The sequence below is a fragment of the Stegodyphus dumicola genome, chromosome 2, assembly GCF_044657685.1.
Source record: "Stegodyphus dumicola isolate Sdum_Otavi_A_Nest chromosome 2, ASM4465768v1".
NCBI classification, from domain to species: domain Eukaryota; kingdom Metazoa; phylum Arthropoda; class Arachnida; order Araneae; family Eresidae; genus Stegodyphus; species Stegodyphus dumicola.
Window position 1 is genome coordinate 244,110,866 of NC_140769.1, and position 16,975 is coordinate 244,127,840.

At 32.2% G+C, this 16,975-nt stretch overlaps 1 protein-coding gene across 1 annotated transcript in view; it reads left to right on the forward strand.

The window, feature by feature from the left end:
- The window catches only part of LOC118192877 (dynein axonemal intermediate chain 1-like), a 107,684-nt gene that overhangs the window by 63,346 nt on the left and 27,363 nt on the right, over positions 1–16,975 (forward strand). Inside the window, exons 15-17 of the mRNA XM_085810272.1 lie at positions 3,658–3,883; positions 8,763–8,862; positions 10,936–11,072. Coding sequence (XP_085666398.1) covers positions 3,658–3,883; positions 8,763–8,862; positions 10,936–11,072 — 463 coding nt within the window. The remainder of the gene's footprint in view (positions 1–3,657; positions 3,884–8,762; positions 8,863–10,935; positions 11,073–16,975) is intronic.

Below are 16,975 nucleotides of genomic sequence, written 5' to 3' on the forward strand. Positions count from 1 at the left end.
TTTATACTTAATGTTAGACTTTCTCGATGAAAGTTGAATTCTCATGTCAGGTTCGGCATCAGTGTTGTTGCGGTATTTATTTTTTGTCGAAACGTACAGCTAAGAAACCTGTTTCGTGTAGCTGCGAGTAACAAAAGTGCCATCATAGTCTTTTCGACAAATTAGTATATTCAACTTTTAAACTGCACCAAATTTCCACTACCAGAATTGAACCGAATTTCCTTGCAACGACGAACATGGTATCATTTAAATAAAAGCTTCGTATTCTTCTGTTCATATGATTGAAGGTTGTGCATTGACAATAAATGGGTTTTTAATCCACAATTCATTCTGATATTTAATCTGTTATTCATTTAGAATACTGATTAAAAGCTACACTGAAATTTCTTCAATAAATATCTCCCATATTTTCAAGCCCTTCTACTTCTGAAGAGCCTTTTATTGTTGAGCAGCAAGTGGTTGTAGCCCGCACGTACACACACACACGGGGGAAAAAATCAGTCCAAAATTCTATTTTTTACTTGAATGCAAGAATTTTTCATTAGCAATAAATAAATTTATTTGTTTGCCCTGAAGTGTTAACCCTTTAAAGTTTAATGAGATATTCATTGATCTTTGTAAAAATGTCGCTTAAGTAGGCAATTTGAATCAGCCAGTTTCTGTCAAATAATCGACTTTCCAATTCGAAATTGTGCGCTTGAAAGAACTCTCACACTTTACGTCTTCGCTCAAAAATACGAGCTAATATCGTTACTCGAAATAACCATTTGACTTCAGTCTGTAAAAGAAAATATGTATGTATATTTCCAATGTCCTCACTTAGTACTTTGAATAAACGATTATTTAGTGGCCGAGATTTTATGAAGTTGATGACTTTATTACCTCATGAAGTGAAATCTTATAACTGGGGGCTAAATATTTTGCAACAAGTGCTTGCCTTTGCCTCATGCAGTGGTAGATTTTGGCTGTATTTTTAATGAGCTGTATAGACGTATTATTTATGGCACTCATGGATTTTGCTGTATTAGTACAAGTACCAGTTTAGTTGCTGCATGGTATCTGTGCGTGTAATCATTGAAAAATAAATGATTGTCTGCTATCCTTGTTGGATTTCCTTGTATTTAATTTACATTATGGTTCCCGAAATGTTATGTTTTTTACTTGGGATGTGATATTATAATAACCAATAATAAGCAAAAGCCTAAAATGTAAAACATTAAACCAATTACTATATTTCCTTGTATTTTTGAAACTATTTCCCTGTATCGAAAAGTATTCCCCTGTATTTCTGGATGTATGGGTTTCCCCATTTGTAGCGATCAATAAAGAAAATCGGAGAATCATCGATAGCGGAATTCCGGATGATTCTTCAGCGCGTCTGCGGTAAAATACCCAAACTACCCGGACAGCAGCCAACCCAGTGTTTTTTAAGTTACTTTTTAAAATATTATGAAAAAAAGAATTAAAAATCTGAAAGTTTTCAGAGTTTAAATTACGTCCAAAGGGGCGTTTTTTAACATTTTGTGGGTTACCTTTGTTTATTAAATATCATGTTCTTTGCACTTAAACAATAAAATTCAATTCAATAGCAATGTCGCAAATTAATTTTAAAATCAGCATATCTTTAGAATTTCCGATACACAGTCTCGCGCCCTGGAGATGAAAATGTTTCTTTTTTTCTTTTTCGTACAGTGTTGCCAATTGCTCACTTTGAAATCATTTAGTTTTTTAATCAAAAATTCGTTGAAATGTTACAAAATCTGATATCGATAATAAAACAAATTTCGAATTCAAAGTAGGGCTTCCACATGCCCATATTCTATGAAAGGTTACGTTATTCAAATTTTGATGCACTAGGTACCGTTGTTTTATCACAATGCAAGAAACATACATATATTTATGCAGATTATTCATTATTTAATTTCTTTAAATATAAGACAAAGGCGATAATATATGGTCACAACGGTTTGAAAAGTGATACAGCCTATTGAAGTTTTAAACGCAAAATGGCAAAACGAAATTAATAGTCCTTCAGGGCAAATTACCCCTTTGGACTAAAAAGTGCATAAGTATAGTGGAATGCTTGAGTTATCTTCATGGAACGCCAAGGTTCCGTTGAACATAGTTTAAGAAACGTGCTCCAGTGTAAAACAGCGATACCAGTAAAGCACGCCAAGGTAAGGTAGGACGCAAGTTAACGACCAGTCAAAGAATTCCTGATTCAATGCTTAAGCTCCCTTTTAAAAAAGGAATGAATGGCTTTGCTGTCATGCATTCCCTAAGAAATTTACATAGTTTAACTAGACTGTGGAAATTTTTTATTGCGTACGTGATAGCAGCGCCAAATTTTCTGAAGATCTCGCAAAATTTTAGAAGTATTTTTTTTTAATACATCTTCCCATGCCTTCAACAGTCTATATGATATTTTGTTTTATTCCATTAATTAATTATAATGGTGTTCACCAAAATCATTGCAGCAAAAATATCGCGGACGGAAACGTCGCGCAGAAAGCACAAGGCGAAATCTTCGTACAAAACTTCGTAGGAGAAAATAAAGCAAAGAACCAACATCGTGGTATGAAACATCGCAGCAAACGGTTAAAAAACAATGCAGTTTTAAAACATCACGGTAGAAAATATTGCAGCAAAAAATAAAATACCTATAAATCATCGCATGACGATAACATCCCAGATACGTTTTTTTTCAGGATTTAAAATTATATATGCATATTCACATAATGATTTCAGAGCGAAGAAGGATTGATGAATATTTTTACCTTTATATTTCATATTTTTGGATTAATTCATAATATTTCCTAGAAAAGCGAGAAGAAAACTTAAGCATTGAAAAACTGAAAATAAGTAGAAAATTAATACTACGTATAGCAGTTAAGAAAATTTTAAATTTACACATATTCCCTTTTTAATTTTTGTAGACTGTAATTTTCCTGCAATACTACCAATACAGATTTATAAAACACATTAATTAAATAATGACCATTAATAGTTAATGACATAAATTTAAAATTCTATTAACTGCTATACATAGCTTTAGTTTTCTATTCCTTTTTCAGTTTTGAACGCTTAAATTTCCTTCTTGCATTTTTATTATTAATTAATCCAAAAATAGGAAATGTAGAGGTAAAAAACATTCTTCTTTCTTTCTTGCGATCACAAATCATTACGCGAATATAAATTTACAAATTTTGAAACCTGAAAAATATATTTTTGCGATTTTATCCTCATGCGATGATTTGTTTCTTTATTTTTTGGTGCTTTATTTTTTATCGCGATGTTTTCTACGGTGATGTTTGAAATTGCGATAGTTTTGAATCAGTTTATTTTTGATAGCGATGTTTTAGAACCGCGATGTTTTCTCTTTGCTTTCTTTTCCCTCGCGATGTTTTCTACATAATAATGTTTTCACCTTGCGTTTTTTCCTTCGCGGCGTTTTCGACCGCGATATTTTCGCTTGCAACAGTTTTAGCTGTAGATGCCTTCAAACGGGGAAAGTGATTTTAAAACCAATCTGCATTTACTGAATATATTTATAAATTACCTCAGAGAACAAATGTTTTTTCGCTTTTGAAAACAGATTACCATTAAAGTAATTGGCCTAAGATGAAATATGATCTTTTTCTTATTTGTTGTTTTTAGTTAGTGGAACATCAATTTCTGTCAATAAAATTGACGAAGACTTGATTGTTGTTGGCACGGAAAGTGGACGCATACACAAGTGTTCTTTTGAAGAAAAGAGCAGTTTGAAAAGTTACGATGACCACAAACATTCCATCCACAGCGTTCACTGGAATTCAATCCACCCCAGAGTGTTCTTATCCTGCAGTGAAGACCTAAGTATTAGGATATGGGACCATACCTTAAAGAAAGTTGTTTTTTAATGTAATAACTAATATTAGTAAATGAAAATTGCTACAGAGTGCAACTTTTGTCTCCTTCGAATTCCAATGAAGGAAAAACCGTTCTCTTTTTTATCTGCATTTGCAGAATGAAGAAATAAGGATTCCTTAAATCATCCAAGCAATCTTTTTTTATTTGTTCGAGACATAAAATGAGAATGAAAAAATTACTGAAGTTATGAAACTCCAAAAGCTGTTAATAAAGTGTGTAAATTTAAAAAAAAGCAAGCCAGTTGAATAGTAGAAGATTATGTAGAAATAAGAATTCGGAGCAAAAAAATAAGGTCATCTGATTAATTAAATTTTCTTAACAAAGTAGGTGCGTAGAAGTGGGCAGAAAACAGATACAACTCTTTTATTTTGTAACTAGGTAAAGTTCCTCCGTTAACCAATGAAACATATCATTCACTTTTGAGAGAAAGCCCAGAGGGATTTTATCACTGAATTCCTTTTCTTCTTCACTGCCATCAAAAAAATAAAAAATTTCAATTCTTAGTCTTTCGTCTTTATATATTGTGAGCTTGCGAACATATTGGCCTTTTAGGAAGCTTTTTTGTCGCTTACGCTATTCTGCGTGGGGCACAAATCAAGTTGCCTTCCAACATCATGTTTGATTATCCACCAGTTACCTTGTTTGTGTTGCTTCCTTTTATGGAAAGTGCACTTTCGTGCCTTGATTATTTTGATAACATTTCACGAAATGTTCGAGAAATATTTCTTTAGATACATACTTTAGATCAAGTCTACCTTTCTTTAGATACGTTATTTAGATTTAGGACGTTTCTTTAGATAAGTCTATTTAAGTAAATGTTCTTTTCCCTGAGAGTCTGTTTGCAACTCTATGCTTTCTGTTTACAAATTCGCCTGAAAATTTGATATCAAATCTGAATGAAATAGCAAATATACAGAAATATAGTTTGTGTTTTCTGAAATCTCAAACATTATTTTCAGAATTTCACTATAAAATAGAGATTGATGCTAATATTTTTGGCTTTTCGTATGCATTGTGTAAGCAGAGTTGCTTTCGAAAACAGTGAATAGCAAAGTTGCTTTGGATAACAGTGACATAATGTTGTAGAGACATTAGGATTTTTTGAGAAGCAAGAAAGATGAAAAATTAAAAACGCCTTCGCCGGGAATCGAATCACGGGCCTCTGAAATACCGGCTCAATGTGCTGACTACTACACCACTAATACTAGGTTTTCTACTAGGAAGGCGGAAGAAATACCTTACAATGTAATGAAATAACAGTTGCTTTGGATGTGATCTTGCCGCGATTTTGAGTTTAATTTCGAATGCTATTATTGTTTTAGCAGCATTTATTAACAGCATTTGGTCTTAAAGACGCATGCTTTGAACATTTAAGTATTCATGTTTATTAAATTTATCCAACGATTTATCATTTTCTCAACTCAACTTTACATTCGCTTATCTTTTCTTCATTTTATGACCAGCGATCCACACCAATGAGCTAAATCCTGGCGAGCTGCGGTTAGACATGTTTAGTGTTTCCCAACATTTTGTGTATCCGAATGCATATGTATACAATTAAAACTTATTGTGACTCCGTGGGTGTTGTTTCTATAAAACGGGAGAGAGTAAATGACATAAGGAGAAAAATAATGCTATAATAAACGAATTAGTAACATTTCTAACAGTTAATTCTACACAAATTCACAATAAATTAATTTGCAAGAAGAAAATTTACAAATTTCTCGCGATTCACTAAAACCTGCATCTTGTGTGTCTGTTGAGTTGCGACTCATATTTTTTATCTAGTCGAATATAATACTCCCTGGCCCTCTGAAAAATGTAGAATCAATGCTAAGGGAAGTGACGGGATAGTTTTAAAGCATCTAAATAATGCAGAGTGAAATTAAGTTTCGTGATAAGTGAAAGGAAATATCTAGAAAAGTAAGGTTAGTTAATTGTGATTGTAAATAGCAGATTTTCTCAGAAATAATAGTAAAATCGAAAAATAAAGGCAACGACATTTATTTTATATTCCCTTTGAGATGTAGTTAAACTTAACAAACATTTTGAACAAGTGAACTCTAATGGTGTAGATAAGTTTCAAAATAGTAAAGTATTATCATCCTGTAGTTCGATAAAAATAGCTTAATGAATTAGTCTGATGGGGAAATAATTTATATATACGAGAAATAAAGAAAAACGTCTGTGTGTTTGTCCTATAATAAATCAGTATCTACTATAGCTATCGTCACCAAACTTTCCACAATTCATTTCTGGGTCATAAAAAACATCGACGTCTACATTTAAAAGAAAAGATTAGTTAAAATCAGAGATATAAATTAAAAACTCGAATAAACGATAATTTACATCCTCCTTTTTCCGAGTGGCAACAGTCTTGCAAGTTGGAGATGAAAATCTGCTTTATTTCGAAAGTTGTTGCCAGGGCTCGCTTTCAATTTCTAGAGTTTGTTAATAAAAAATTTCTAAGTTTTACAATGAAATAAAAATAGCATTGCCAAACATTAAATACATTATTCCCGATTTCAAAAATTCGTGGGAAGGCATTTCGAATATTTCCATCTTCGTAGACGAAATATTAATTAAAAACTCAAAAGCACTAATTTTCGCACTCATTTTCCTGAGTGGCAACAGTCTAGTAAAAATGTTTTATTTCGAAAAGTGTTGCTACTGCTCGCTTTCAAATCGTAGAGTTTGTTAATCAAAATTTGTAAGTTTAAAAAAATTTATACATATAAAGAAGACTGCCTGTTTCTGTGTTTGTTTATTCGCATTATTGATTTCTGATCAATTAGGATAAATTTTTTGCCATGTTTAATAGACTAAAATTGAATATAGGTGAAATATTCAATGGAACTTGAGCTTTTACGAACATTTGATTAGAGAAAGGAAAAAACTGCGTACCATTGTTGCTGATATAATGAGAGAGAATTGGCTTATTTTTGTATCGAACTTTTTTATGCGGGGGGTTTCATATGGCATCAAACTGAAAAATGTATGAGTATAAATCGTATTTTTTGCATTGTTAATAGAGAAAGATTATAGAAGTATCATTCTGTTAGACGCATTACTCTCAATCTAACTGAACTGGCATCGGGTGCTTCCGTTAGTATATAATAATTTACACCTAGCTTTACAACGAAATCAGGATTAGTTTCACAACGAAATAATCAATGACAACTACATTTATCCATTCATTATTATCCGAGATTCCGTACTGACAGAGGGAAATTTCCTATCTTAATTCCATAAATATGTAGAAGTTATTATTTAGAGGTTTCGAAATATCTCGAAAAATCGAATATGAGCTTTTAATCAGCTGTGAAATACTACGAATACAAAATTTCTTGCATTAAAACCTAATAAATCAAACAACAAAATCATAATGCTATCGAAACGGTTACAGCCGAAATCATCGCGGCAAAAACATCGCGGACGAAAACGTCGCGGAGAAAACAACGCAAGGCGAAAACGTCGTGCTACAAAACATCGTGGGAGACAACATCGCAAAGAGAAAACATCGCAGTTCTAAAACATCGTGGTACAAAACATCGTCGTCGAAAATAAAGCGGTTCAAAAACCTCGCAGTTTAAAAACATCGCCGTCGAAAATATCGTGGTAAAAAATAAAGTATCTACAAATCATCGCATGAGGATAACATCGCAGACATGCTTTTTTCAGGCTTTAATAACTGTAAACGGATATTCCCATAATGATTTGTGAGCGCAAGTGATGTAAGGAAGGATAATTTTTACTTTCACATTTTTTTATTAACTAATAAATTTTTGCTGAAAATATAAGAAGGAAACTTAAGCATAGAAAATTAAATGCAACTTAATAGATTATACTTTTTATGAAAAATTCCCTGTAAAAACTTTATAAAAAATGAGTTATTAATGGTCTTTGTTAGTTAACTATGTCGGTTTACAATTCTATTAAGTGCTATAAGTTGCATTAATTTTCTATGCTTAAGTTTTCTTATTTTCTCAGGAAAAATTTAATATTTAATAAAAAATATGAAAGTAAAAATTATCCTTCTTTACATCTTGCGCTCACAAATCATTATGGGAATATCCATTTACAGTTATTAAATCCTGAAAAAAGCATGTCTGCGATGTTATCGTCATGCGATGATTTGTAGATACTTTATTTTTTACCACGATATTTTCGACGACGATGTTTTTAAACTGCGAAGTTTTTGAACCGCTTTATTTTCGACGACGATGTTTTGTACCACGATGTTTTAGAACTGCGATGTTTTCTCTTTCCGATGTTTTCTCCCACGATGTTTTTTAGCACGACGTTTTCGCCTTGCGTTGTTTTCTCCGCGACGTTTTCGTCCGCGATGTTTTTGCCGCGATGTTATCGGCGGACACCATCGAAACACATGTATAATTCTTGTATCTCAATTGAATTGGCTTTTCCGCAAGTATTAGCTAGTGCTTGAAAGACAAATTTTCTTTATTCCTTTTTCTTTTTCAATATTTAAAAATTCTTTTTTAATTTTATTTTAACTTCTGGTTTTTTAAATTTTTTTCTATTTTTAAATTTTAATTTTTTATTTTCTTTATATTCCAATTGTGACTTAGCTGACTGATTAGAATTAATGTAGACTTCAAATTGTAATTAATAGTTTTTACTTAACTGGCATTTTTTATATTAGTATTCCCATTTCATACACTTAATTATATTTAATTAAACATTTGCAGCCTAGGCGCAGGGTTCTTAAATAGTTCTACTGTCCTTTTATTTATGCTATTTACATATGTTACAATAATAAGTTCCTATAGAAACCAAACATATATTAAATGCATTAAACAGCATTAGGTTTATTTAAAATTCATTTATTTCAGGGAATCTGTTTTTGAATTCTTTTTCGAAAATGAAGTGAAAGACGTCTGCTGGGCTCCCTTTTCTTCTACTTTGTTTGCAGCAGTTTCAGGAAATGCAACTGTATGTAAAATATTTAATACATTTTTAACGGTTTTGAATATAAAATTCACAATATACATATGTCAAATATACATATGCCAAATATACATAATGCCAAATATACATATGGCTGTTATTGTTACTGTTATAGCGCAGTATTTTATCACGTAACAAGAAGGCAAAATTCGCAGGTGGTCGAGGAGATAAGCAATAAAAACACGCAAAAAATCTAGTGGAGATTTACATTAGCGTCTTCTTGAAATTTTTCGCAATCGAGGATTTATATTAATATTTTGGGAGGGGAATATCTACTGGAAATGAAACTGCAACATAAGTAATGAACGTGCAATTAAAAAATATTAGAATATATAATTTTTATATAATTGTTAATAATTAATGTAATTTACTTTTATAAACTATTCAAATTATGGAATGGTACTCAATATCGTAAATTCGGAACCAGATTACCATTGAATTGATAAACATATTCTTGTATTTCTTGGATTCTTCAGTTTAATTGGAGGATATTTTTATTCATTCTGTTACACATTCTTTTATGTTCTATATATTTATATTCTATACAAGTAAACTATTTATATTCACACACACACACACACATATATATATATTTAAAAGATGCCATCAAAAAATTGAAGACTTTAGTCAGCACTGACAGAAGGCGGCTTTACTCTTTTAGAAGATGATGTTTTCCCCTGTTCCAGAAATTTAGTGAATCTTAGTGCAATTGGAAGTTCTGATTTGGATTTTAGAATTAGATTATTTTGCAGAACGTAGTTGCAGAATTCTAGAGGGAAATAGCATACAGATTATTTGAACGCAAAAGTAATATTACTTAGTAATAAATAACGACAGTATTTTTAAAAAATACTAAAATTAGCAGATTTATTTAACATTTGCGAAAAATCCAAAATTCGCAAAATTTTAGAATATCTTTTGAAATGTTCGCCTCGATAAAGTTACTATGCTAAACACATAAATTATGATTAGTTTAATTATAAATTATGATTAATTTAATAAAATTATAATTAGTTCAATAAAACTATCATTAGTTTAATTAATTAAAATGTACTATTATGCTATCCAATGAGTGGGAGAAAAGCTAAAATGAAATATTTTAAAATTATTATGTTGTACAACCATCTGATACCCACCCCCACAAAAAAATACACTAAAACACATCTTGAAATTTGGTTTCTACACTCTGCATCAGATAGCATTAATTTTAAAGTAATTAATGTAATCTGATGTATCACTCAATTTTTATCTGTCGCGAAAAAAATTTGAACTATAAAGGAGAAGCTTATCTAATGATGTAGTTAAAAAGGCCCTGGTTTTGAAGTTTTTATGTTAAAAACTTTAATCCTTATGCTTAAGAACTTAATAGCTTTAGCTTAACAATTCAGTAAGAACATTAAGATTTTAAATTAAAGTTTATTTTTGATTTGGCATCTTAATTTATTGGAATGTGCATTGAATGTGATTTTATTGTCAGATTTGGAAAACCACAGTATTAACTTTTAGTATATATTAATGATAACAAAAGTACTAAGCGTTTAAATTAAATCATAACCATAAAAGCTTAATTTATTATTTATAGAAACAGAAAAAAAAAAAAAGAATAAGAGAACAAAAAACAAATCTTGAAATGCGAATAATATTTTAGTGATATTATTCCTAGTGAAGTTTTTCAATGCTCCATAAATCAAGCGTCGGATAGGAAACAAAATCATTGCACGTTATTGATTAACATGGAAAATAATTGCACAACTGAGTTTTAAATAATATAATTGAAAGTTAAATAACGATAAGTGTGAACCAAACTAAGCATTGACAATCACATTATTCACTGCGCTTTAATTTAATAATTAATCACTGCGCGGAAGCGTAAGGGTCAAGTTTAATGGATTAATCTTCTAAAAATGTAACATAATATAAAATAAATTGAAAATATATTATAATATTGATGGATATGAAAGGAGTCATTGTGTCAAAACGCATCTGAAAACGGCTACGAAATAAAGCTGCCACTGAATTTTAAGTTTTATTTATAGATCTCTTTTTCTCATTTAATAGATTCACATATTCGACTTACTATTGAATAAGTTGGAAGCCATAGGAACTTATATGGTATATACAGCTAAAGAGAATATAAATCTTACTACACTAAAATTTCATCCGGAGCAGCCAGTTATCTTAGCCGGAGACGAAAGGTGAGATATTATTTCTAGAAAATCCACTTATTTGAATGAAATCTAGCATAAAATTTGCACTTAAATAAATAACCTATGAAAAGTAATATTAGTAGAAAGATATTACTGGGTCTGAAACCGGATATTTCTTGATTAACATTCGTATATTAGATAGTCTCACTCAAAATGATTTGTTCGAAAATAAAAATAAGTTTAAAAATAATTTTTATTATAATTTCTAATAAGTCTTCTTTTCCTATCAAATCTACTTTATCAGTTTCACTTTCTTATCTCTAGTTTAGAAACTATTATTTTCGGCGAAAAATATATAACGTAATAATTCTATTCACCCTGACATTTGAACTCATTAATTCGATCATAATAACGCTTTTGAATTGACTCCTTTTAAAATTTCATCTAATTTTGCATGGTTTTTTTCACTGGTTAAACTTTCCTTCCACAATCCCAATATTCTTAAATTAATGATTTTAGTTTACGTCTGTTAATTATTATGCATTTCAATTCTAAATTAGTCTATATTTTATAGTTCCGTTTTAATTTACATGTTCTACAATTTTTCTTTCAGTTATCGTTTTATCATTATTAATTCTATCTTATTTCACTTAGGTGCTATTATTAACTTGATACGTATTTTCAACCTTGTAATTTAATTATAATTTTTATTTTCCTCATATTTTCCGACCGAAAGTGACTATCTATATAATTTTATTTGATTTAGGCAAAAGTTTCTTTTTCGTAATTTTAACAACGTAGTTTAACATCAATTGCATTTCAATATATTGTTGCGTGCGTGCGGGTTCCTTACGAAATGAATGCACAAGACCGATGAAAAATCAACAAAATTTATTACTATCACAACAAAAATGCTTAAATCCCCTCAGATATTCGTGCAATATTATAATATCTCACAGTAGTTATCTTTTGACTACTCAAACGTTCAAGAGAACTTAATTCTAAAACAGCTAAAGAAAGCTAATCCGCGAATTCGCTACAGTCAACAAGAGCAGTTTTCTAAACAATTCTCTTAAAACAACAATAAACTAACTAAAAAAAATAACGAGCTGAGAGGTTTTCCTCCATTTATAAGATTTTAAAATCGCGCGCGAGAATTTTCTAGTACTTTCTCGAAATCAAAAAGAGATATTTATTGAATTTTACATGCACGCGCTCTTGTATTTTCAATTTTCCGGCTTAGCTTTCCTTTACTATTCATCACGCGCTGCACTGCGCGGGAAATAAAACCATTTAATTTATAATTCAACTAGCATTAACTATTTAAATACCAAATCCGTAACACTGCCCCCTTTCCAAGGATTGCACGTCCCGGGCAATACAATCCCTGGACAGGAAGCCAAACTTACAACTAAAGCATAAATGCAATAACTGAAACAAATCAAATACTATCAAATACAAATCAAATACTAAATACGCATTTTAGAAAAAAAAAAAAAAAAAAAGGACCATGGTCTTACACTATTTGCAATTATTACTTTACGTACTATGGCCATAGTAATGAGCTAACCTGTCGTAATGAACGACTTTAGGTTTAAAGTTCGAAGACTTACGGATAAAGACGTCATTCAGTCTTTTCAGGACTGTATATGGACCATTCGAAGGTGACTGTAATTTAGAACTGAGTTCTTTTAGTTGAATCGGGTTCCACAATCACACTTTGTCTCCTTCTTTGAATCTATGTCCAGTAGCTCTCATGTTGTATCTGGACTTCACTTTCTCCGTCGCCAGGTTGACTCGCTTTCGTGCTGAACGGTGCATCACTTCAAAACGGGCCTGAACATCTTGGATGTATTTCTCAGGCGATGAAGGCGCATCCGTACGGCGATCAAACAGGCGGTCACAAGGCAGACGAAGGTCACTACCGACGAGCATTTGTGATGGGAAATAGCTGGTAGACTTGCGTTTCTTTTCGACTCTAATATGATTTCGGCAGCTTACCGAACTGGGTCTTTCGGACAAGGCCTCGGCATTTCCAGGTGTGAATCCCTTCTGAGGATGGATAGTCATGTCTTCAGATGCTGAAAGCAGTTTCTTGTTTTTGAAGTCTAAGGAAAAATTGTATTTCCTTAAAAAGTCTAGTCCGAGTATGCATGGATCTGTAATATCCGCCACATATGCCGTGTGATGGTAGGCGGCACTTCCAAACGTGATGTTCACGTTTAACTTCCCAGCTATCTCGATCTTGTCACCAGATGCAGTCTGAAGGGTAACACAGGAGAGCGTCCAAATAAGTTAATCTTTAAACTTTTCAGCTAAATCTTTTCTAATGATGGTAACATTAGCTCCTGTGTCAATGATCATATTGCAAGGAACTCCATCGATATGCCCGTTAATGGACAGTCCGTTACTGTTGCCACTCACTGTAGAAATCTTGAGCGCTTTAAAACAAGGTTTTTCATTATCTGGCAACCTCCGTTCCTTAATATGGTCATTAATTTGTTTCCTGCGTCGTTGCTGAGAAGTGGTCTCAATTTTCGTACGCTGGGGTGCTCTGCAATGCCCTCGTAGGTGACCTTCAGAACCACATCTCCAACACCTTACAGCCACTTTGTTCTCACTGCTACTCCGTATCAAAGCGTCGACTTGTCTGGATAAATCATCTAAACGAGCCATCAATTGATCCACTGGCTCGTGGACTCGCACAGCTCTGACTGGGTAGCGATCTCTACGAGTTGCTTGCTGGGCTGCCTCGACTTTTACGGCGTACAACAGAGCACTTTTTATGTCCTTCACATCTGCCATTCGCAGAGCTCTCTGTATTTCAGTATCCCGGATGCCATCGATGAAATATTGCAGCGACAGGATTTCCCTTGTTTCTGTCGGGCACTCCGAAAAGGCGTGATGTGACAGCCTTTCAACATCCGCGCCGAGCTCCTGAAGTGTTTCGGTGGGCTTCTGCTGACGGTATTTTAGTTGAAGCCTGCTGTAGTTTTTTAAACACTTTTCTCCGAAGCGCAGCTCCAATGCGCCAGATAGAGCTTTAAAGTCTAATCTCTGGTTTTCGGGAAGAGTCTGCAGGATATCCGCTGCGTCTGCTCTCAGGGAAGCTGCGAGATGACAGGCCTTAGCTTGGGAATCCCATCCATTCGCATCCGCCACTATAGAAAACTGTGTTTTATACACTTCCCAAGAGGTCTTCCCATCATATGTAGATAACTTCAGAGAGGGACGAGCAGGCATGGGTAAAAATTTAAAACCATCACTATTGTTCTCTGCAGTCGCTACGAATTTCTTTAGAATATCCACTTCTTTGGCTAGTGCAGAAACCCTATCATCAATTTGTTGTTCGATTTGGTGTTGGACGGCACAAACGTTTCCTTCAATTCATTCCTCCACAGCAGAAACTCTCCTTTCTATTTATTCTTTGACGGAGGAGACTCTTTCTTCAATTTCTCTAACCTTACTTTCGACCGAGTCTATTCTACCTTCTATAGCCTCGAATTTGTTTTCTATTACGCAGGTAATTTCTCTTTTCATTTCCTCTTGACACGCTTTCATCTCGTCTTTAACAGATTTCATTTGGTCTTTAACGAATTCCTGTCCCGCTTTCATTTCTTCCTGTCCCGCTTCAATCGTTTCCTGATTAGATTTCATCTCTTCTTTCATTTATTCTTTAAACGAGGCAAAGGCTGATATCAACTGCCTTAATTGTTCTTCCATCGCTCTTGTTATTGGCATTCAAATCCCACCGCTGCCACCAAAAATTGTTGCGTACGTACGGGTTCGTTATGAAATGAATGCACAAGACCGATGAAAAATCAAAAAAATTTATTATTATTCTATTACTCCTCAGATATTCGTGCAGTATTATAATATCTCACAGTAGTTACCTTTTGACTACTCAAACGTTCAAGAGAACTTAATTATAAAACAGCTAAAGAAAGCTAATTCGCGAATTCGCTACAGTCAACAAGAGCAGTTTTCTAAACAAAACTCTTAAAACAACAACAAACTAACTAAAAAAATAACGAACTGAGAGGTTTTCCTCCTTTTATAAGATTTTAAAATCGCGCGCGAGAATTTTCTAGTATTTTCTCAAAATCAAAAAGAGATATTTATTGAATGTTACATGCACGCGCTCTTGTATTTTCGATTTTCCGGCTTAGCTTTCTTTAATATTCATCACGCGCTGCACTGCGCGAGAAATAAAACCATTTAATTTATAATTCAACTAACATTAGCTATTTAAATACCAAATCCGTAACAATATTTTTTTAATGTCTTCCATGTTTAGTTTTGAGCCTCGGTTACCTTTAATAACGAACTTAATTTGTTCAGAACTTTTAGAATGAAGTTCCAGCCACTCATACAACTATTATTTCGTACTGCTTCTGCCATAATACTTCTTAATTCGGAACCTTTCGCTAATTTTTTATATTTATACCATTATTTTTACACTTTTTTAAGTGGACTGATTATGCTGTTTCTCTTATTGCCTTTTTTATGCTACTTACGGCTATTTATATCTTCATGAACAAATTTCAAGAAAAAATAGAGATTATTTAAGTCACACATACAAAGAAATTACAGTCATTAGTCTTAACTTTTTTTATTCGAACTTAGTTCAATTATCAACTTAATTTATTAGCCAACGTCACTGAACATTCTATTTTATAACTTCTCATTTTACAATTTTTATGAATTAAAAAAGCGAATATTTTATTAGTACTTTCAGAATAGCATTGACATGCTGAGCACTTTTGTTCAAACACATTTTAATGCAGATTTGCAATAAAAAAGTCCCATAATGTGTTACTCATTCGTAAACATCGTTCAGGATTTCTGGCTTTTAGTGCTTATTTCACAAGTATTCATTAGGAAATATACTTGAAGTATTTACTCAATTTAGAGGCGATATACTGTTATAAGGAAAACTTTTGAATTAGATTATCATATTATATAAAAATATTCTGTGCTAAATATGCTTAAACACATAGGTTCAGAATATTATTTTAACCTTAGTGTATGACACAACTTTCATTTTTGAATGACGATTTACAATAATTGATTTACCAATGCATTTTCTTATGAATGAAATCTTGTAAAAGACTACTATACCTTAACACAACATAACCATTACCAATACAGAGATATTTACGGAACGAACTAGAGAAAGACTTCGAGAAAATTTTCACCTTTGGAATTCTGCGAAAATTCCAAAGACTACCTAATTCATTCAAATTTTCCTACATTACCTATTTCCTTAGTACAGAATACCTAGCTTTGAATTATTTTCTTAACATAATATTAAAAATTAAATGCGAAATAATCATGTTTTACTGCACAATATTTAATGCTTTACCCAAATGAGGATAGAAACTCTGTCGACTTTTAAGTTATTTTTCCAGAGTTCCCAACTAGCTATAGAAAATATAATAAAGAAAACAACATATTTGTCTCTAGATTAATTGTAACAGATTCTTATCGACTTCAGATTTACTACGTGGGTAAGACTGAAGTTCGCTTTATATAGGATTATCAGCATACACAAAGAAGTCGTGAATCATTTTGTAATACAATGAGCACTTTAGATACATTTAACACTGATTCAAGTACCTTAATTAACTTATTAAGTTGGATTTTTATTTATTAAGCACACATGTGCTACATATTATTAGGACAGTCTCAACATTATTAGGGAAAAATCAGGAAAAATATTTAATGCCAACATAGTCTTTTGGAAAATCCCATCCATCGAGAATAGTAATATTAGCCTACTTTCACATAAAATGTAAAATCTTATAATGCATTATTATAAAGTTTGAGTAAGAAATCATTTTCTATAAGCAGCATAAGATGACTTATCAAGCCTGAGGTAGTAAGAGTAAGATAATGAAGCAGTTTTTTTTAATTATTCCTTCTTTTTCTAAATACTAAAGAGTATTATA